This window comes from Cotesia typhae, unplaced genomic scaffold (genome assembly GCF_013202065.1).
Source record: "Cotesia typhae breed Kobodo isofemale line unplaced genomic scaffold, CoteBio_Ctyphae contig_5, whole genome shotgun sequence".
Taxonomy (NCBI): Eukaryota; Metazoa; Arthropoda; class Insecta; order Hymenoptera; family Braconidae; genus Cotesia; species Cotesia typhae.
Window position 1 is genome coordinate 235377 of NW_027423757.1, and position 24911 is coordinate 260287.

The following is a 24911-nucleotide window of genomic DNA, read 5'->3' on the forward strand; positions in this document are numbered from 1 at the left end:
ATGTTTTGTCATAGTTGAATTGTATAAATTACCAAAATGTCTTTGATCACTATTTATTTTTCTGTACTATTACAGTTTGGTTGTATTTATATATGTGTGCTCACTTATAATAATTTGGGTAATTCAAGTCTTTAATTAATTTAATTGAAGATAATTCAAATATCTGATCGTTTTGCCAGTATTACTTTGCACCGAAAAAATTAAACTGTAATAAATAAGATTCTATTTATAATGAGTAATGATCAACTGAAAAAAATTACTATTTCAAACAGTAATATCATAATTTTAATAATCACTTTATGATATTTATCATTCAAATGCTCCAATTTATTCTTTACATGGAGAAAAATACTATTTCAAAGAGTAACATTCGCTATGTGTGTGTTGAAAATATTGAAGTATAATAGTTAAGAATTTTAACTTTGATATTTATCATTTCGTACTTAGAAAATGATCGTATGATATGCAAAAAATATAAAATGCATTTACTAAATTTCTATACATACAACGTCAATATTTACAAAGTGAAATGGTATATTTTAAACTCAACGCTATAAATGAAATGATAATTATTGATTTGCTTAGACTGATAAAATATTTATCCCACAAAAAACAGTTTTACTGTAAACCTTTGCATCAAATACACTTCCAACTACTGTTACAAACTATTGATTTTTGCAAAAAACTATTAAACCAAAAAAAAAAATTAGGAAAACGGCTGACACTAAAGGCCATTTCTGCAACTTCCCGCTAATTCCTTTAATACATGGCCATTTTCTTTTTAGCTCTTCGAGCTCAAAAATACAATCTGTATGTTATCTTGAGCTCTTCGAGCTCAAAAAGATACCTTCCCTGTGCTTTTGCGCTTTTTGAGCTTAAAAATCTGATAGAAGGTTCATACACTGTAAAAAAAGCGGTGTTAAAATGGACTCATTTTAACACCGCTATGTAACACCTGGATATTAACACCGGTATTGCGGTGTTAAGAATCCGGTGTTAAATCGGTGTAATAATGGTGTAACAGTAGAATAAATTTACACCGTATCGGAGTATGAATATTACATGATCCATAAAACACAATTATTATTCAATATTTATCAAAATGAGACAAGTAAAATTCATTTAAAAATTTTTAATTTATAAAATTACGCAGAAATCGATTTAATGAATGTTATAAAACAAGCTAACAATATAATGGATGTTTTAAACGTAATAAATTAATAATTTGATAACTTTGTTTTTTTTTTTCTGATATTTAATTTGCACATAAACTCATATTGTAACACATAGTCTCCCATAGCTTACATAATAGCATTATATTATCATTATACAGTCAACTCTCTCTGTATTTGACTCACCCGTACAAGACCATTCTCTGTATTTGACTCGTCCTTGTCCATAAGAGCTGTGTAAAATCGACAAATATAGAGGAAGAATGTGGTCAAATACAGAGAGCGTCGACTGTAAAAGAAAATTCTTTGAATTTCACCATGAATGGGTAATTCGTAAATTCTTAAATTGTCCCAAAAACGTCCTAAAATTGTCCAAAAAATTTTTCATCCATTAATTACGGGACAAATCTACAGCTGTGCACTGATAAAAATTTTAACTCGACTCAAGAGCAAAAATCTTGAACTAAGAACACCAATTGAAGAAAATGAATTTCTTGCGTCAAGAGGAAAAATTCTTGAGTCAAGATAGATTCTCATGAATTAAGAAAATTATCTTGACTCAAGAATATTTCCTCTTGGCTCAAGAAATTCATTTTCTTCCAATTGGTGTTCTTGGTTCAAGATTTTTACTCTTGAGTCAAGTTAAAATTTCTATCGGTGTGCAAAAATAAATTATCTCTATGAATATCATTTAAGAAACGTTCAAAATTATCATAAAATTGTTCTAAAAATATAATATGTTTCAAATTTGTTGTAAAAACACTCTAAAATCCTCCAACAAATTTTTCAAAATTGTCTCAAAAATATCCGAAAAATGTCTTAAAAGTATTCAAAATTTGTTCTCAAATAGTTAAAAAAATGACTTAAGATTATTCAAAACAGGTTCCACGTAAGATTTAAGGACAAAATTTCAACTAAATTACTTTGCAATAACTAAATAAATTGCATTGATTCTAAAATTATCTTAGAAATATTCCGAAAATCTTAAAAAAAATACTTAAAAGTTATGAAATAATTACTAAAATGCACTATTTTGAAGTTTCCGATTATTCATATGATGTTCTAGAATTGTCCTTTAATAATGGTGTTAAAGTAACACGGATCGAAAATTTACATCGAGAGAATTTCACATCAGTATTTCACCCATTTTTACATCGAAATTTTTTACAGTGTATATATTTTAATTAAAAACTTTTATCGACTCAATATTTTATTATTTCAAACTTTCTAAGTTAAATATTTACTTTTTTTGATTATTTATTTTTAATTATCAAACATAAAAAGTTTAATTATAAAAATTGTGTCAGTCAAAATATTATCAACACCGGAAAATCTATAACACCGATTTAACACCAAAAAAAAATATTTACACCGCGAACGGTGTTACTGCTACACCGATTTCGGTGTTGAATTTAATACCGGTAATTTTAACACTGGACTTACACCGGTTTTTTTTTACAGTGTAGAACACTATTTTTTGGATTTTTAAACTGCAATAACTTTTGAATGAATGAACCGATTCTTACGTGGTTGGCGGCATTCTACGCAGTTTTTTAAGCCTCATAAAGAATTTCTAAGTTTTAATTGGTCAAACCAGAAATTTCGGAGAAACTCCGAAAAAACACTTTTTTCGGTTTTCTTTCGTTCATGATGTCTCTCGAACGAATCAATCGATTTTAATCGGATAGACGGCGATCAACGTGGTTTTTCAAGGTTAAGAGCTGATTAGTTTTTGAAATCGATCGGTTGAGCCGTTTAAAAGTTATTCCAAAAAAACAACTTCTGAAAAAATTTTTTTTCCTATTATTTTTTAGATTTCTCCAAATTTCTCAAAATCTATTGGTCCGAATTGGTTCAAATTTTCAGGAAATTTAAGTTTGGCGAAGCCCTTTCGAATGGCACCAACCGCGATGAAATCGGTCCAACTGTTCAAAAGTTATAAGAGGTTTACACACACACACACACACACACACACATATAGACACCCTCGCGGGAATAGTCAGAGAAGCTTCCTAGGACCTCAAAACGTCGAGATCTGATGAAAACTCGATTTTCGAAAAATGGGGTAAAACCAATAATTTCCCGATTTTTGAAAATTTTCAATTTTCTTAGCAGGAAGTTAAAAAACGAAGTACAATAAATTTTCTAAATTAAAAAAACGCTCATAACAGTAAATGTTAAGGTAAAAATTAAATGTATTTGGTGTGCATCATTCGAATACTTTCATTATCCACAGTTTTTCAAATTGATACTAGAAGTGTGAATTATAATGCACACCAAGTGCATTAAATTTTTTCCTTAACATTTACTGTCTTAAGCGTTTTTTTGATCTAAAAAATTTTTTGTACTTGGTTTTTTTTTTTGATTCAATAGTTTTTTGCAAAAATCAAATTATCATAGCTTGTAACAATAGTTTGACGTGTATTTGGCGCGAAGGTTTACAGTGAAACTGTTTTTTGTGAGATATCTCTTTTTTTTTGTAAAGAATATATTGGATGACATCATCAAACATTTTCAAATTCCAAATATGTACTTCTTTAGTAATTCAGCTGATTCTTTATTTATGAATTTTTGTAATAATTTAATAACAAACGAAATTATTAAAATACTTTTACTTTAAATGACGCGCGTGACTAACCAATTTAAGATCTAAAATACAAAGATGACGGTTTTGTAGCTCTACCATATACAAGAGACTTTCTATAGATATAGTCACTCATTACGATATCACTAGAACTACAAGACCTAGAGACTTGAAATTTGGCAGGAATATTCGTTTCGCCTAGTAGAGGTCAGCTAAGAATGGATTTTACGAAATTCCACCCACAAGGGGGGTTGCGGGGATGTCAACAATGAAAAATTCCCGTTTTTAAACTATAGCTCCTATCGACTCCAAATTTAGTAGGAATCTTCTGTAAGAGATGTAGAAATAATCTATAAACGAATTTTACGATATCTCACCTTACAGAAGTTTGCGGGGGTGGGTGTACACATTCAAAATTTTGAATTTTCAAGCTATAACTCCTACAGACTCCAAATTTTTTAGGAATTTTCTGTAAGTGATGAAAAAATAATTTATGAACTAATTTTACGATATTTTACCCCAAAGAGGATTGCGGGGGCATTAACAATAAGAAATTCCCGTTTTTGAACTATAGCTTCCATAAACTCTAAATTGGGTAAGAATTTTCTGTAAGAGATGTAGAAATAATATACGAACGAATTTTACGATATCTGACCCTAAAAAAGCTGGGGGGGGAGAGGGGTAAGTATTAACAATGAAAATTTTTAATTTCCAAGCTGTAGCTCCTATAGAAAAATTTAATAGAAGTCGTTTATAAGTCTTTTAATAGTCTATACATGTGGAATGTTGACAATGTTGACAATGGAAATCTCTTACTTCCAAACAATAGTTTCTGTTGGACTTGAAGTTTTGTTGGAACCTTTTATTCATAAGGTAGAAATCATCTCAAATAGGCTCTTACGAAATTTCTCCCACATATTCTTCAAATACAGTTCTTATAGATATTAAACTCGATAAAATCTCAAGAGAAACAGGAAATTACAGGGACGGCCTCCAAAAGGTCAACGGATTTAAATACTTTTCTTTCTTTATAATTATATTTTCTTACAAAAATCGTCTCTTTGGCAGCGGCGAAAAATTCATTGTAAGGTTTCCAAAATTTTAATTTACATGAAGTTATTCAGTCAACGGACTAAGAATTTTACATACATTTTACTTTTACTGATCACATAACCGATGAATTGTTATGACGGGATCGTAGAAATATAACAGATTAAAATGAATGTATTTTCTAAACACTTGAGATAAGGAAAATAAATTTGATTACTTATTTTAAGAGAATTCATAATAAACATGTACAAATAATTTTTTATGAAAACTCGATATCACGGAGGAAATTTTATTTAATGGCGAAATTTGTTGCACTTTAAGCTAGGCAATTATTATTAATTTTTGGAAGAAAGCCACGAGAATGTTAGAGTGATTGCACAAAGAAAGTTACAATGAATATTAGCTACAATAATCACATATATAAAAGATACAGGCCAATTCGATGGAATGTGGAACCGGTGCAAGTCAAAATAATATTCGAATTGACTTTCAAGTCTAGATCTACAAATACGATTCTATAAAGTGCTCAGCGGATCGGGCGGGTAACAGCTAGTTTTTTATAATTTGAAGCAATTTTCGATAAAAATTTAAAATTACAAAAAATTTATCAATGAATATCTCAGAAAATATTGATTTCAGCGGCTTGGTGTTAATGGCTTTTTTTGTAGAAAATTGGATTTTATACAATTTTTTTTCTGCATTTTTTCTGTAGTTTTTGCATTTATTTCATTCACGAAATAAATGCAAAAAATCGCGAATTTCATCTAAAAATTAAGTCTAGAGGCCCTGTACTATCTCGCCGGTTTTAGTTACAGCTTAGCCGCAATAAACACTTTTGTAGAGCATTCAATTCTAAAAAAAAAATCTGTCCATGGTCGAAACGATGCTATGAAATGCTACTGAGCTATAGAAATTTAAAGATAAAAAATCAAAGTTTCTGTGTTTTTTTTTAATGGGAAATCTTTACACGCCTTGGTCAAGAACTTAATATTAATGTTAAGAACCCAAACTTTCGGGGAATTTTTTTTTTTGGGTACTTGCAACAAAATTTCACGATGAGACCGAAAAAAAAAAAAATAGCTAAAAAAGAAAAAGCACTCTAATAAACAATATAAACGATACATAAGAATATTCTTTTCACACATACACACCAAATTCGCAATTCAGAATTAAAAACGCGGTTCAAAATCAAGAGACTATATAAACACTGTAACCAATATAAACTAATACAATAGACGATTATATCCAAACATACGCGACGATATTCGCAGTTCAAACTCAAAAACGCAGTCTACAAATACAAGCTAGCTCCACAGCTTTTTTTTTGGTCCCATCGTGGAAATTTGTTGCAAGTACCCGAAAAAAATTACCTTAAAACTTGGGCCCTTAATATTAATATTAAGGTAGTACGATTATGAAAGCAATACTTTAAGAAATCCTCGAAACTTTGAATATAAGTCATTAAATGCATAGTACACATGCTGTTAAAATTTGAAGACGATTTACCGTACCTAATTTGAGATAATTGCAATTGATAATGACATTTTTTGTACATGTAACATAGGAGAAGCGTGGAAAAATGACAGTATTTTTAATTTTTTCCATTAAAGGAATTTCACCACTCTATCGAAAAACTTGTGACCTAGATTGTTAAGTTAGTGTATTAGGAGTTTATTATTATTAATTATTTAAAAATGAATAGAAACAATTATTATGATTTATTACAACAATTCTTATTAACTGTCATTATTGTATTATTTAGTAATATTATTATATCATTGTCACTGTAAGTTTGATGAAATTAGAAATTTGAAGAGTGTGAGAAATTATTTCTAAGCCGAGCGAGTTTAGCGAGCAAAAGAAAATAATTGTAAAAAAAATTAAAAGAATGGGAAAATATTCTAAGTCCCAAGCCGTTTTAGTATGGAAAAGAACTAATTTTGAAAGAAATTATTTTAAAGAATAAATACTTAGAATTTGGCTGACGAAACGAATAGATAATGGAAGAATGACGATTAAAATAGAAAATAATTATGAGTGTTTCGACTAAATTATTTTGCGGAAAATAAAAACAGAAATTTTGAAAATAAAATTCTGTTAAATAGTTCCGTTTTGAAAATAAATTTGATAAGCAATTCTTTCTCGGGAGAATTACTCAGCTGAATACTCTTCACCAAGTAATTTAAGAGGATAATACTCTACCTGGAGTCTGACCAAGACCCAGGTAAGTATCGTAGACCGACCGAATGAAAGTGTGAGTCCCCATGCCGAGGCCCTCAGCTGAAGTACGGTAGGTGACCAAAAGCCGTGTAGGTGGGGAGCGAGGAGGATACTCTCCACTTGCTCTCGGGGTAGAGTTTAGGGCCCCCAGGGCTGACGGCTAGTCACCCTGGGGAGGGGGGGTGTTATTTGGGAACTAGTCGTGTTTATAGACCGCGTTTTTTTTTTAATTTTGGAACCGCGAATACCGTCGTGTATGTTGAAATAGAATGTTATACTGTATTAGGTTATATTGCTTACATTGTTTATATTGTTTATTTACATCATCAGGTTAACAAAGAGGTTTTATTTTTCGTTGATTTATTTAAAATGAAGTGTTTTGTTTATATTTAGTAATTTTGGATGCAATCCCCATTTATGACCCTGAACTCCGGCGAGCAAATTTCGAGTCGGGGATTTATTTAATTTATTAGTTATATTTAAATTAGAAAACGTGGTCGTTATAAACTATTGGATTAAAGAATATGATAGTTCGAACAATTAAAAAAAAAAAAAAAAAATGAAAATTATTTACTGCGTAATTTTTGAGATTAATTAATAGTATATTACACCCCTAGGGAAGAAAAGTAAGAAACGTCTTAGATCGCATGCAATTGTTGACCGAGGCGAAGCCGAGGTCAACAAACATGTGATCTGAGGCTTTCTTATTTACTTCCCGAGGAGTGTATACTATTTTTTTCCCTGACGAAGGTGTAAAGCGGAAACTTTGTTTAGCGCAGCGGGGCTAAAGTTGACGCTTTACACCCGGAGGGGAAAAAAATAAATTTTACTTTTAGAGGATTATTTTTAGGAGAGGGGGTACGAAAAACAGCCGCTAGTCACTGAAACCGTAGTGTGAGTGTATATGTATAGAGAATATAGTAGTCGAGGAGTACAATAATGTTAAAAAAACTTAACCTACAACCTTAACTCTGTCGATACGTATAACCCTGATTAAAAATATTGATTGAAAAGTATTGGGAATCAGTCACCCTATGTGAACTGTATATCTATATATACATGAAAAAGAATTGAAATTATTCAAAAGTATTCTAATTTCATCATTTTCAATCCTTTTCAATCAATATTTTTAACCAGGGAATATAGATAGTGAGCCAAAATTTTTCATCTGGACTATCTCGGAGATACTACTTCAAGTCATCGATCAAGGCGTGTAGAGATTTCCCATTGAAAATACACAGAAACTCTGATTTTTTATCTTTAAATTTCTATATCTTAATGGCATTTCATAGCATCGTTTCGACCATGGACGAATTTTTTTCAGAATTGAATGTTCTACAAAAGTGACTACTGCAGCTAAGCAGTAACTCGAACCAGCGAGGTAGTACAGGACCTCTAAACTTAATTTTTCCATGAAATTCTTGTAATCATGAAATTTTTCCTAGAAAATTCAATTTCCTGCAAGAAAGGCCTTGAGCACCAAATCGCTGAAATCAATCTTTCCGGAGATCGTTGATGATGAAGTTTTTGTAATTTTAGATTTTTATCGAAAATCTTTTTACCGTTCCGTCTTAAAAAAAAAAAAAAAAAGTTAATAAGTTAAAAAAGTAGTAATGGATAATCAGAGAAAGATATTCAGTGCTTTTTTAATTGGAAATTCTACACGCCTTGGTCGAGAACTTAACATTAATATTAAGGGCCCAAACTTTCAGGGAATTTTTTTTTTTTGAGTACTTGCAACAAAATTTCACGATGGGACCGAAAAGAAAAAAAAAATAGTTGAAAAAAAAGCACCCTAATGTCCACGAATTTTTATGGCACACCCAAAGTTAGAGCCGAAATTCTTAGTCCGATCAAATTAAACTTAGAAATTCTTTATGCGGCTCAAAAACCGCGTCGAATGCCGCCAACCGCGTAGAAATCAGTTCATTCATTTAAAAGTTATTGCGGTTTGAAAATTTGAAAAATAGTGTTTTATCAAATGTCGAAGAGCTCAAAAGCAGACAAAAGCTATTTCTTTAAGCTCGGAGAGCTCAAAAGAAGACACAAATTGTAATTTTGGGCTCAAAAGCCCAAAAACGTCTTACGTCCAATTTCAAGCATTTAGGCATGGAATTGGCGGGAAGTTACAGGGATGGCCTTTCAATATTTCCATATTAAATCAAATTTGATACTGTTTAATTGATAGAAAATGTAGAATACATTTTACATCTACAGTACTGTTCATGTCAGTCAAGTAACCATGTCGATCGCCTTCAAGCCGATCAAAATCAGTTGATTCGTTCGAGAGATATCGTAAACGAAAGAAAGCTCAAAATAACACGAAAATTATATTTTTGAGCTCGAAGAGCTCAAAATTTAATAAGTGTAATTTTGAGCGCTTAAGTATGGAATTAGCGGGAAGTTTTAGTAGGGATTACATTTAGGGTCAACCGTTTGCCTAATTTTTTTTTTTTTCTTATTTCGTCCGCCACTAATATATTTATTGTTTGTTTCAACAGGTAAAGGGGCTGTCTATTGAACATGAGAAATTGGCTGTAGCTCATTCTCATGCCTCAGAAAATAATACTGCTATGAACGAATCTGGAAGTAGTAATGCCGAAATTTTAGAATCCGATACCATCAGTAGAGTCATGAAAACAGAGGCCACTTCAGTTTCATCTCCATCGCCAAATTATAATGTGCCGAACATTTACAGTTCTCCGAACTACTATGAAAGTCCACAAAAAAGAACAAGGTTACTTAGGTGATTTATTTATATTTATTCACTCTGATATCGATGAAAATTATTATTTTTTTTCTACATATTCTTATAAGGTAAATGTGGGTATTACTGCGGGTGTAGGTATTACTGCGGATTTTTTTATTTCAATTGTAAATAAATCGTACTTTTTAAATTAAAAACAAAATTGTTTCTCGTAATTGAAATCTTCAAGAAAATATTTACATGGTAATTTTACACGTACAACAATCACTAAATTTGTTATTAATAAATTCAAATTAACTGGCTACACAGGTAGTAAACTTTAGCTTCTTGGTGAGTTTCTGTACGAAAAGAGGTGGTACTAAAAGATCTTTTTTTTTTTACATAAAATGGTTCAAATTTAATATTTTTTTGCATATAAAAGTAAGATAACCCTTCTTTAATATCAGTTATGCATTAAAAATTGAATTTTTTCTAATTAATAGTATGTATTTTAGGACGCACACGGGTAAAAGTAAACTGTAATAAATAATAGTCGAGTTGTAATAAGTAATGATCAACTGATAAAAATTACCATTTCAAACAGTAAAATCGTGATTTTACTAATCACTATGTAATATTTATTATTTAAATGCTACAATTTATTATTTACACGCTAAAAAATACTATTTCAAACAGAAATATTCGCTATGTGAAAGTCGAAAATGTTAAAGTATGATAATTAAGAACTTTGACTTTGATATTTATAATTTCGTATGTAAAAAATGATCGTATGATATTTAAAAAATGAAAACTACAGTTAGTAAATTTCTATAAAAGCAACGTCAATATTTACAAAGTAAAATGGTAAATTTTAAACGCAACGCTAAAGATGAAACTGTAATTATTGATGTGACCTTCCCCTTCTCCTCATTTGTAACGTTAGTGCTCTTGCAGAGCATTAGCATGTACTACAGTCGAATCGCGTTATGAGTCCGGCTTGTTTTCTTTGTTTTTTAACCAGACTCGTGTTAATAAGAGAGAGACACAAGGAAGGCTCATAACGCGACTTGACTGTATCTTTTTTGCCAATGCACATGACTTTTTTAACACGTGTTGGACAGCGCCGACACTAACACTGCCAAGATACCCAGAAATACGTGGTTAATAAAACTCCTGACAGAAATGTCCCTCAAACGTTCGTATAGCGTTGCAGTTAGGTGATAGTCTCGCGTGCGTTAAGGTTACTATTCGAAACTCGGTTAGGGCAATATTTTCCTGAATTTATTTTTAAGGCAAGCGTAAAACTTCTTCTCAATGAATGAATGTAAAGGTAATTGAAACCTTATCCCCTCCTCCAGCTCCTCTAAAAAACTCCGAAAATAAAAAATGTAAAAAAAAAAAAATATTAATTAAACAAAAAAAAAGACAAACTAAAAAAAAATTTTTTTTATTCATAGTTTTTTTTTATTGTTAATTTTTTTGTTAATCCCGATAGCAAATTTAATAAATTATATCCGAAAATAATATTTAAAACTATATAATTTAAATAGTCCGGGTTGTTATTTACTATTATTATTGTTAAAAATTACTTGGCGTGATATTATAAAATACATATTAAAGTGGCGATTTTTACTGTTTGAAACTGTAAAATTTATAAAACTACTGTTGTTATTTACTATAGTCATAGTCATAATTTACTCGGTACGATAGTATAGACTACACATTGAAACGGCAATTTTTACTGTTTGAAACTGTAATTTTTAACGATAAAAGAGTCGTTATTTACTATAGTGACCACTACTAATCACTTACTTTGGATATTAAATTATAAATTGTGGCTTTTATACTTTCTACATTTAGATTCATAATATTTACAATTTTGCCACCCCGATGTCCGCTGTACAGTTTGGAACTGTAAAAAGTAACCGGAATCCGAGTGAATTTTACAGTTTATTTTTTTCCGTGCAGTAATTGGTACCAAAACAATGGACATGCTTGTATTATTGCGAATGTTTTCAATAATCCGCAGTAACAGAGGCACCCCTCTATTTATATGCATTTGTACAAATTACTGCGGGTGTGAAATGCATATATTTTAACCTAATAAGAAAATATTGCCTTTCAATTGCTCTTAGTTAGAAATAAATAATCTTCACATCATCATTCACAGCTCATGTTTCAAATAAAGTTGAGCCTGGATGCGCACCACCTCATGGTGGTTCCATGATTCTTGATCCGCCGACAAAATATCCCCAAAATAAATATCCTCGATTAAATATCCCCATGACAAAAAATTCCCGGCAATTAATCTTAAATAGCCGGAATTTTTAAATAAAACTCGAAACAACAAAAAATTAACAACGAAATAGTTCATTTATTTAAACAATTTTATCTTTTGTATCAACATATAAAATTAAGAACACTTACAACACTAGATAATATTTATTATCTAATATCATTTAATGACTAATACAATTCTTATTACAAAATTAATCCCAATTTGAATAATAGAAAGTCAATTAATAAATAGTCAAGAGCAATTAATATTGCGAATTAATGAATAATTAATAAATAACACAAAAATATTATTTTTGAATAGTAATCGTACATCAAAATAGAACATGTAATCTAATGATATCAGTAACACAACAAAAATAAAAATAATTAATCAATCAATTGTTTTAGTTTTTAAAAGCAATAACTTTGACAATATTTCTCAGAAAACTTAACATCGAGAAAGAATCATAATTAGTAACGACGCGTTTTAAACGCTCATCATAATCACGATACTCTTTGCGTCGATTTGCAATATTGACGCCAGTATTTACTTGAGTTATACAAAGCTCTGTATTCACCTGCTCATCTTTTAAAGCTTTTAAAAAAACACCGACAGTAGCATGATGGACAGCAACACCACGATTTAATCGATTGTGCCAACCCTCAGTGGGATTGTTAGTACGAAGAAAACCATTAATCACGGAGCTGTGACAATTCCACATTGATGAATCAAACCGAGATTTTTCACGTTTTTTTTTTGTTATGACAAGGTTTGTCAATCCAAGTAACCTCAAAGTATTTCAACAAATCATCAAGCTCTTCTGCGTGTGCATCATAAAAATCAGTCGCAGTAACAAGCTCGTAGCATTTATGTACATCCGCTGTTGGCACGAATGCTAAAGCTGACAACAATCGCAAATTCAAGGCAAAAATGATATATGTATCATATATTTTTTTCAAGCCACAAGCTTGAATATGTCACCACCAGCAACGACAAATGATCATCAGACGTTGCTTGGCTGATATGATAAATTTTCTGCTATGCATCTCCTCTACATATCACATCAGCTGTTTATTAAATTTTATTTACTGGCATTATTGAATATTTATGGGAGATAACAAACATTCTCAAACGAATAAGTTAGGTGATAAATTTACCGTTTTTGTTAGAGAAAATTTTTCAATTAGTTATTCATTAATTACTCATAAAAATTGAGAAAATAAAGTACCTATAAAGCGAATTATTGGTATGCATTGGAATAAAATACTTGTTGATCATTTAAATAGCTAAACTAAATTCTTTCTGTTAACTACGGCATGCAGCGCAGTTGGTAATGTTCGAGACTTCCACGCAGACGGACCAGGTTCGATTTCTATCGCATTTTAATCTTAAAATTTTTTTCAAGGAACTTCGATAGGCTCGCCGCTCCTGTGCAACCCGAGGACGAAATTAAAAATCTACATAACAATACGACTAAAAAAAATCAATAATTTCGTGACACTTCAGCCTGATTTAAAAATTATTTTTCCGTTTGAATATGCTCAGCCGATGATCAGCCGATGCTCGGTCACTATGCTCGGCCTATGCTTAGTCGCCAGTCTTGGGACGATGTTAACATCCGATACCCAGCCAGCCTTGGCCCAATGAAAAATCCGATTCTCGGCCGATCATCAAGGATCGGATGCCTATCATCGTCCAATGATCAACCGATCTTTATTCTTTGTATGGGAAGTGTAACCTGGGCCTAACAATGGCTGCCACAGATCATCTATATAACTAAATAATTAACTAAGTTAGCCGACCGGGAGAGCTCGTCGAGCTCTGATCTTGTCCACCGGATTTTATCTAACCTTGTTATTATCATTAAATTTTTATAATACAGTGCTCCCTCCTAAGAAATAAGGCTCGGGGCTCTAGTTCTAGGAAAAATATCTTACAGTGGTACCTCTTTCACTCTTAAATGGTGGAGCTATTAAAAATAGAAGCATGCGCAATGACCTACGAAATATTTAAAAAAAAGCGCGAAATATTTAAAACTAATGACGTATTTTCTGACATTTGTCAACATATTTATCATTTATCAAAGGATGACACATGTTTTACAGTACAAAAATATTCAATACAAATTGAAACTCACAACTTAAGTTGTATCTTAAAGATATTACATAAAATATGGTGTTAAATAGGACGTAAAATAAAACTTTCAAATATACACTCGTTCATTATCTAGATTTAAAATAATTATTCATGAAATCTTAAGTATAAATTAGGTATCATAATATCACTTTTATGCATTAATTTAAAAATATCTAATTAAGAGAAATTGTCAAACGCAAAGTTTCCAGCCTGAGATTTTAAAATTTCTTTTCATTCAGATAACGTGATAAATTGACTAGACATATTGTCATTCTAATCATAGCGTCTTGTCAAAGTTTCAACAGCCTGTATGGCTTCCGTAGTTGAAACTTTAGGTATAATTAAATTAATACATTCATTATGAATATCGCAGCTATCACTAGTTGCAACATTTTCGACATTTTCTAGATTTCCCTCTTTATTGATTATATCAGTAATCTCTTCATCAATTCGAATATTATCAGTTAGAATATCATCAGTTAGAATATCGAGCTAAGTGTGTTATGAGAATGGAACCAACTCTTTATATCATCTACTTGCACATTCGGTCCACTTCCATGATTTTTCATCCCTCACTTGATTCACCAGATGACGGAGTTCCCGCAGGTTGAGAAATAGAATTTAATGGCCACAAATAAAAATTAAACAGTAATTATAGTAATTAAGTATCAAGTTACATCTATATAAACATTGTTATCACTCAACATACCGTCATCCATGATTTTTTTATTGTATCTGGCAACACTTGGTCCCATGCATCAGCAATCCAAAAAATAACCTCCTGCATACTGATAGCTTTTGAACTGTCCAATAAAAAACTGTCATTATTGACAGAATCAATGACGTGTGCCATTAATTACTCTGATAAAATAATTTTGAATTCTCCAGACAATCTTGATCCATCCGTTGTAACGAGCATGTTGTATTTGGAGGAAAAAAAATGAACTGATATGTTACCTTTTGTGAGGGGCGGATGTGCAGTGCAGTTGTCAACAGACAAAACAGCTTTTTTGAGCCCTTCTTCGGCTAGAAATCCAGTTACAACCCGTACAAATTTTTCTTCAAACCACTTTTTAAATAAAGCGGATGTCATCCACGCGGATTTTTGGCTTTTATAATAAACAGGCAATGTCTTAAATTTTTAGTTGCTCTCGGTTTGGTAGACTTACCAATTTACACAAGAGGTAGTTTCAAAGTTCCTGATGCGTTACTGTAAGTCGCCACTGTTACTCTCTCTTTTTCATCTTTTATACTAAAAGTTCCAGCTTCACAAGCTGCAATCAATGTTGTTGACGGCAACATTTTATAATTTAATGGACTTATGTCACAATTAAATACTTCATCTAATGACAGGCCCTCCTCTGTAACATAATCTTTAGACTCAGGTTTGTATTTATCGGCAGCAACAACATCCGCTGATAGTTATTCTTCGCAGATTTTTTTGTAACGAATCTGGTGTCTCTGCTGCTGTTTATAAAGCTGTACACGAGTATCTTGAACTGGAACCCCAACAGCTTGGTTTCCTTTAAACCATAACCAAGTGGCTGTATGTCAACATATTTATTCTTTATTTTTCGTATTATTTTAACTTCTGGTAATTCATCACCATATTTCTGCACTAAATTATCAAACTTTTTTAAACTTTTTTTCACACTTTTTAATTGTTTGCGCGGTTACATTAAGATTATTAGCAATAACATTTTGTGGGACCCCATTACTTGATTCTTTCAAAGCATTAACTTTTGTTTACGCTTTGTTGTGTTATTATTTTTCTCGCTTGACATAAGATATTCTTAACTTCCCGCTAAAATAATTAAAAATTTTCAAAAATCGGAAAGTTATTGTCTTTTTGAAGATACTAACCTCTGCGCCATACACGCCAAGCGTGTCACGATCATGCCCAAGGACATCTAATTGGCTCGCCGTATTCGAGGAGAACGTGCTTAAGTCATACCACCTTTTTCATTGCAAACTAAACGGGGTTTCACCCCGTTTTTCGAAAATCGAGTTCTGATCAAATCTCGACCTTTTGAGATCCTAGGAAGCTGTTCTGTAAACTTAATATCACAACAATCTTAAATATTACTATCTATAAGTATATCTATGTATATGTAAACAGCTGACTTATAGTAGCGGCTCAAGTGCATGTGCAAATGAATTCTACTAAGTGTAGTGGGGAAACTGAATTAAGGGAATATGGTGATAAAATGAGGGAAAGTGATGTCTTACAGAGGGATATCGGGGGAGCACTGTATAATGTTAATCCTGACCAGTTATTTTTAATAGAGGCGAGTGCTTTTTAGCGTTCCACCCTATTTCCTAATATTTCTACAGGGGCGAGCGCTTATTAGCTGTTCTACTCTGTTCCTATCAGTAAAAATTAACAACAATTTTATTAATCTATCGATTACTTCAAGCGGTCGGCCTGGTAAAAATCAGAAAGTTCGGAAAATCCATGACGTTATAATAACAATTTTGTAAATCTATGAAAAACAGTGATATATCAAGTTAAAAATTAATGAAAATAAAATTTTTTGGGGAGAAGTTATCTTTAACTTTACTAAAATAATTATTAGTTTATGAAATGAAACGACTTTAGATTTTCTGAAGTAAGATGAAATATCATGTTTTACTGAGAACGATGATATGTATTCAAATGTAATGGATAAAAATCCATTTGTAAACACGTAAATCCACACATTTTTTAATTAATCAAGTATAAATTGTCAATATGAGAGTGTAGATATTTATCCAAAGATACATCTTCGTTAAGGAAAAAATCAGTACTGTTGTTGTACTTGTCGTTAATTATACACTGATGACCGACCAGTTGGAAAGCTGCTATCATTTTCTTTCTCTTATCCTAGAGCTGAGTTATGCCAATCACTACTTGAACTAATTTATTATTAATTATGTCAGTTTCGTGGAAAAGCAATCATTTTATCATTTTTTACTATCATTTCTTATAAATCTGAATAACGATTTCATCTTCGCATCAACGTCAACTATTTATGTTGTAACCAGGGTGTTTCGCTCAGGTCCAGTTGGTCACCCCTTTCCTCCTTAGAAAGGGCGCTACTGGGATTTTAGACACGGTGTCCCAGAAACCGGGGAAGCATGAGAAGGGAAAGACAGGGTCGTGAGAAGTTCGAGAGGGCTGTAAATAATACTGAGAAAATTATTAATAAAAATAAAATTATTTATTCAATTCAAAAATTAAATTTAACAAATCTCCAAAATTGACTTACAAACTAAAGTAATCGTGAGAACCTCTCACCTACGCTGGCCCTTGCCAAATATTCTTACAACTAATTCTCAATTATCTCTATAATTTTCTAAACTTCGTCACTCCGACGGAATACCATAAATTTCCTCGTCAACCTGACGGAATACCAAATAACATAATTTACCTCGTCAACCTGACGGAATACCATTTAACATAATTTACCTCGTCAAGTGGGAAGTTCGATTTTCCCTGTCACAATGTACTAGGTATAAAGTAGATTATTCAAACTGATTTATTATGCTTTGTTTTAACCTTCGTTTAGTCAACATCCCTGATGTCTTACAGTCACGAGTCTATATAAAGTCGCTCTAATGTTCACACGGAGAAAAAAATGTCGTCAGAATGACCATCCGTAGAGTTATTTGAACCGTATAGTCTATTTAGCTATAAGGAGTATCCTCATTTCAGGCGTCCAGAGAAATCGCGTTATGGCTATTTAATATTTAAGATTGCGTTTGTGCATGCTCTGAAAATTCGGTAGTCAACAGCGATCACTTGTATAGCTAATTTGACTTTACAAATTCTTACGATGACCATCCGATGTATCTTTGTTTCAAATAATTTTACGAATAGTCAATCTGACGATATTTTTCTCTCCGTGCATTTTTTAAAATTAAAATTGATAACCCAAGTTGTTTCTTCTCAATTTTACTTAATATTTTATTTTATAAATGAGTAAATTCTTCAAATCATTTCTCAAGAAAGATACATAAACTTGGCTGAAAATTGAAAATCTTGAATGGTACCTTGATATCGCCGCGGAGCGCTCTACATTTGGCGAGATGACCACGCAGTGACTCTGAAACAAGCGAGACATGATACACTGTTACAATTATCTTAATATTAATTATTTTACACACTTCAGACTAGGGACCAAGAAAAATAGTACACGACCCTCTGCCAGAATGTGAGATGCCTAATGTATGTATAGAAGCAGAGGTTTCACTATTTATATCACATTCTCCATAAAACCCAATTTTTTGCCCTAGGATCGTAATATACTACTAGTTAAGAGAATGATTTTAGTTGTTGTTCATCGTTACCGGTTATAAACATTACCTTATCAGTTGATTAATTCAGTATTTCTGAATCTTTGATTACTCTAAATAGAGTGTTTCAAAATTTTATTATTTAAACTAGCTGTTACCCGCCCGCTCCACTGGGCACTTTATAGAATTTTAGTTTTAGCTCTAGACTTGAAATTCAATTGAAGTATTATTTTGACTTGCACAGGTTCCACATTCCATCAAATCGGAAGTAGAATTTATTGAAACACGTATTGAGATGATCTCTACATGAAAAACAAAAGATTCTCACCCAATTTGTAGCTTTTTGAAGCTATATTTTAAATATTAAGATTTTTTTATTGTTAACACCTACCCCTGCGATCTTTATTAGAGGTGATTCGGCGTAACATCCATTCATAGATAATTTTTGTATCACTTACAGAAAATTCCTACAAAATTTGGAGTCTGTAGGAGTTATAGCTTGAAAATTCAAAATTTTGATTGTTAATACCCACCCCCGCAACCCCCTATGGGGTAAGATATCGAAAGGAATATTCCTGCCAAATTTCAAATCTCTAGGTCTTATAGTTCCAGAGATATCGTGATGAGTGACTATGTCTGTAGAAAGTCTGCTATATATATATATACCAATATACTTTTACTTATTATTGAATAAGTCTTATTTATTTGAATGCAGATCACCAAGTGATATATACACTTCTGGAAAAGTGAGTGTTTTACGAGATGGATCAACTTTCCGCCCTGCTTCTGCTCCACATCCATTACTACTAGATAATCATATACACCAAACTTTTACTCATCCATCTGACACTTCGTCTCATTCTTATACAGCTCCGCACACTCCTACTGAATTGGAACGAGATCTGGAACAAGATCAATCTGAAGGAAAAAGTAACGAAGATCTGAAAGAAAGCGTTGCAGAAGGTAATGAAACTATACATATTTTTTTTTTAATGCCGATTAAGAAAATCAATAATTTTCAAAGATTGGGAAAGTATTAGTTTTACACTAATTGTCGAAAATCGAGTTTTTGTCAGATCTCGGCGATTTGATGAAATTAGTATTTCTGCGCACAGATGTGTATGCGCGCGCGCGCGCGCGCGTGTGTGTGACCCTCTTATAACTTTTGAGCGGCTCGACCGATCGAAACGCGGTTGGTGGCATTCGATTAGGTTCCACCAAACTTAGATTTCCTACAAATTTGAACCGGTTCGGATTGGTAGATTCCAAGAAATCTAAAAAAAACTGCAAAAACAATTTTTTTTAAAGTGGTTTTTTTGGAATAACTTTTAAACGGTCTTACCGATCGATTCCAAAAAGTAATCAGCTCTTAACATTCAAAATCGACGTCGATCACTGCCAATCGCGTCAAAATCGATTCATTCGTTCGGGAGATATCGTGAACGAAAGAAATCGAAAAAATCAAAAAAATTGAATTTTTCAAGAAAAACTCTAAAATTTCTCATCTGATCAATTTATGTCAACATACTGTTCAAAGTACTAAAAAAACTGCATAGATTGCTGCAAACCGCGTGAAAATCGATTAATTTGTTCGAGAGATATCGTTGTCGAAAAATTTTGAAAAAAGTGTTTTTTTTACATAACTTCAAGATTTTTTTTTGAATCCTTTTCGATGAAATAAAATAACTATTAGAGCCTACAAAACCACGTCGATCGCTGCCAAGAACGTGAAAATCGGTTGATTGATTAATGAGTTATCGTTGTCGATAAAATTAGGAAAAAGTGCATTTTTCAAATTTTCCTTAGATTTTCGGTTTGATCAGTTTGTGTTTAAAAGTATATTGTAGAATTTAAAAAACTGGGTGGAATGCTGTTAACTGCGTGAAAATCGGATCATTCATTCAGAAGTTATTGCAGTTTGAAAATTCAAAAAATACTGATTTATTAAACTTCTATCAGACTTTTGAGCTCGAAGAGCTCAAAAGCTTAGAACAGCTAACTCTTTAAGCTCGGAGGGCTCGAAGTAACACATAAATTATATTTTCGAGCTCGAAGAGCTCAAAAACGTCATAAGTTCAATTTTAAGCGCTTAGATATGAAATTAGCGGGAAGTTGCAGTGATGGCCATTAGGGCCAACCGTTTTCCAGATTTTTTTTTTAAATTTAACTTGAGTTCATTCGTTAGCCAAGGGTTTTTCGGATGATTTAACTTTTGCACTGAAAACGGAGCAAAATCATCGAGAGAATTTGTAACGTATGCAATGAAATACGAAGTCAATTCGCTGTGATCCAATGAGTCAACATCAATATTACGAAGATCAAGTCGCTCACTGCGTGATTGGGATAAAGCCAGATGATCACACTTTCTGAAGTCTTTACAGATTACTTATGAACTTCACAGATTTTACATTACATTTTGGCTGAGGAAGCTTGTATTCACAAATGAGATAATCATGACTACCAATAAAAGGAGTAGGAGACTTGGAAAAATTGTTAATTTTATCATGACTATCCACAATAATTACATCAAGCCATGAATCGACTTTGTTGGTGTTATAAGTAGGACTATAAGGCACGTAGAACGTTCACATTTTAGAAGATTACAATTCAAGTCCCCCGTAATGATGACATTACTATAATTTGAGTAATGCTTATTGAATTCAGTAAAGAAGCGGTTACCAAAAATTCCTACTGAGTAAGGTCCCCCCTCTCCCTTTATCCTTTATTTCCCCAGTTCCTAAATTTGTCTTTAATGGCAAATTTAACTATGAATTATGGCTGGTAAGGAGCTATCTAGTAAATCATCTTGTGGCCTCCTATAAATAGTCGCTAAGAGAACATGAGACCCTTTGGCTGGTGACATATCTAGTAATATAAATTCTGGCTGATTGAAATAGTGCTTAACTGATGAAAAGAAAACTGATGACTTCAGCGACTTATGGATAAAGCAGGCTATACCGCCACCTCTAAAGTAATCGACCAGAGTCTTTGATTAGTCCTCGGTCACTTCGTACAATGTCGAAAGTCGAACCAGTCACATGTGATTGGTGGGACATATTTTAAATAATCCTCAAAATTATATTTTGGATTTTTTGACAGTTATAAGAAATTAAAATCATTTTCAACATGTTTATTATTACTTCAATTGTTAATTTCAATTCTAAGTACTTCTAAATGCTGAATGAATTTGAAAATTTCTCATTTACTTGACACGTAGATTTGTATTTTTATTTTTCAATTACCTATAACTTCGCGTCATTCAATGTTAATTTATCAGCCATAGGTGAATTAGTAGGCAAATCTCTGAAAGTATCTATGGTTAATTTATGTTCTTTAAACCATCTCACTGCTAAAAAATTCTTGAGTCGATTTTTGCTCAAATTTATTAGTTTTTTGCGCGCCTCATAACCCGGGAAAAAATGATCAGACCTGACCATGCCTGTTCATGTATGATCAGGCCTGAAATTAGACCTGATCAGGCCTGTTCATGTATGACCAGACCTGAAATTAGACATGCCCATGCCTGATCAGGTCTGCTCAGGTCTGTTCATGTCTGAAGTGTTAAATACGCTCAGGCCAGTCCATGCCTGTTTATGCTTGGCCAGGTCTGTTCATGTCTGTTCATCTCTGAAGCGGTAAATACGCTCAGGCCTGACCAGGCCTGTTCATATCTGAAGCGTTAATACCTCAGGCCTGTTCATCTCGGGAAAAAATGATCAGACCTGTTCATGCCTGCGCATGCCTGCTCATGTCTGACTTTTTTTTAGTTCTACTTTTAAAATTAATTTGTTCCGTATGACGCATTAATTTCTACCCCCTTATTAATTTTAAATGTACAACTTTCATTGACAATATCGGCTTGAGCATAAAGTTTTTGATTTTCCATGCCAAAACAATGATTTTTAACTATGATTTTTGACGCAATGACATAAAATTTCTTACTGTGTTCCAAGGAATACGCGAAAAACAAGATTTTGAGTAAAAGTTTGAGTTTGATTGCGTGTAAATACCAAAATAGATCAGTTGATATCGATAGGCGATAAGTCCTTTCGAGGTGTCTGTTATTATCTTAAGCTACGCCTTGGTTCATTGCTGTAGTATGAAAGATTGTTGAATTGTAGAACACACAGATAATTCTTAGTTACCTATACGTTTTGAATTAAAAAAAAAAAAACTTTAAAATTAAAAGAAAACAACAAAATTATAATTCTGGAATAAACCTTAAAGAAATTTTTTTTTATTACTGTGCATAGAGCCACATGTTAATGGAGCAAAAAAAATACATAGCCGTTTTAAACAAATAACTCTGATATATAATAAATTATTAATAATTAATAAACTAGGCATAGTTAACTTCCTTAACTGTAAAGATAAGTCATGTATGAAATTTAAATTACTTGAAGTAGTTTGAAAGATACCTTTAAAGTAAAGATAAGTTATATGGTCAAGAGGAAAAGTAACAGTCCGGAGAGCGCTGCGTCTACGGTTCGAATCCCCACAGGTACAACTTTTTTTTTTTTTTTAGACCTAATCGAGTCAGACATGAACAGATCTGATCAGACCTGACCAGGTCTGATCAGGTATGGTCATTTTTCATGCCTGATTAGGCCTGAAGACTCATGCCTGTTCATGTCCGATCATTTTTTCCCGGGAAACGAAGCGTTGAGATGGGTACTACTGTCATTTCACGCAAAACAACTGATTTTTCAAACTTAAAATGTCTCTATTTATCACATATTGCACTTGTAAAATAATATATACACACACATATCAAGAAAAAAACCCTATTTTTAACACTCATGATATTTTTTATGCTATTTTTTTTATTTAAACTAGTTAAAAAACTGTTTAAAAAAGTTCTGGCTTGGACGTCCGTGTGTCTGTATGTGCGGATCTCGTATCTTGTGGTCACGATAACGAGTGAAATACTTCACTTATCGAGTTGGTTTTTTTTTTATAGGCTTCAGTACTTTGAGGAATAGAAACCTATTACATTTCACGGTATAATTCGATGTAGTTTAAGTATTATTTAATAAATTAAATATCGATTGTTTTTTTTTTAGTACTGTGGTATATCTATATATATTGTGATGCACCTAGTGCATCCAACAGGTAGCGCTACCTGTTATTAGAGCGCTATCTATTTCGAGAGCGCGAATTCAAATGAAATATTTACAAATAATCTCAATATACGTTTACAAATTTACAAATAATCTCAATTTTATTGTAATGAATGAGATTATGAAGCGTGCACTTTTGGATTTTCCAACTATTTTTCAATTTTTCTCTTAAAGCACTGATTTTACAACAAGATTGTACAAATACTTTTCAATAGGAAATTCATTTTTCTACAAATCAAGTTAGATCAATCATACTCGAAGAGTTGATTGTTCTCAAGATATATCTGATTAAACATTTTAAAATTCGAAGATTGCGTGAGAAAATTGTTAATTTAAAATACACGTAAGCTTTGATTTTCTAAGTGAGTATTGTTAAAAATTTATCTGAATATGTTCCTGTTACTCTACAATCTTTCAGTTCGGGATAAATCCTTTTCGTTAATGTTCTTTGTCATTACTTTGGTATTTATTATTTCAAGTATAAGTGAGTTTGCTTACATATAACAAAACTACTATTTTTTTTTCTATCTATTTCGATTCTCATGCCTTTAATGTATCTGGGCCCTAAACTAATTGCGGGAATTTCCCCCGGCCTCTCACAAAGAACCAAACGAGAGACAATTTTCACACTCAGAAAATTTACACTATAATAAAAAATTAAAGAAAATTATAATCAATTTTTTTACAATTAATTAAATGTGTAAAGAAAAAATTACATAACACTAAAAATCATATAAGAATTTCTGAACTCCTAATTCAAATGCATTGACAGTTTTCAATCTTTCAAAAATAATTTTTTTGTATTTTTTCTTCCATTTGTTTATCAGTTTTTTTTTATTTATTTAAATTGTTACATGGTTAAGGGTACATTTTCTGGATTTTATTGTCCTTATTTTCCTACCTAACGCCAATAATTTGTGTTGTTCTTGCTGTTTTCTTTTAATTTTGGAATCGCTTCTCGACTAGACTAATCTGCGTTCACCGAGAAGTAATTTTGCTATTTATGAAAACTCTTTCTTGATTCATAGGATAAAAATTTGAAATTCATTACCGGCTAATATTACAGTAATTGACTACTTCGGACATTTTAAAGAAGCTTGTTTTAACTTCTTTTAATCAATGTAATTACCATTAATCCTGTGGTTTAATATGTTAGTGTTTCTAATTGGTATCGGTTTTTCAAATTGTATTGCGAACGCTGTATCGAATGTGAACTTGTAAATTATTAACTTGATTTATTATTGATGGTCCTGAAGGAGCTTAGAACTCTAGGATTAAATAAAATCATTCTCTATTTATCTATCACAGAAAGTAATTACTATAACTTGAAATTTACAATCTATTCCAATGTATTGAAATTATCCAAAGAACCCTAAATTTATGACTTATT

At 31.9% G+C, this 24911-nt stretch overlaps 2 protein-coding genes across 3 annotated transcripts in view; one reads left to right on the forward strand and one right to left on the reverse strand.

Moving 5' to 3' along the window:
• Positions 1 to 24911, forward strand: part of Chinmo (Chronologically inappropriate morphogenesis) — a 42327-nt gene that overhangs the window by 12009 nt on the left and 5407 nt on the right. For both annotated transcript variants that reach the window (XM_074247868.1, XM_074247869.1), the window contains exons 4-5: positions 9528 to 9772; positions 19117 to 19364. In XM_074247868.1, the coding sequence (XP_074103969.1) occupies positions 9528 to 9772; positions 19117 to 19364 (493 nt within the window). The remainder of the gene's footprint in view (positions 1 to 9527; positions 9773 to 19116; positions 19365 to 24911) is intronic.
• On the reverse strand, positions 12394 to 15428 carry LOC141531439 (uncharacterized). The gene is given in 4 exon segments (XM_074249276.1): positions 12394 to 12756; positions 12758 to 12957; positions 15084 to 15235; positions 15304 to 15428. Coding segments are annotated over 4 exon segments (840 nt in total).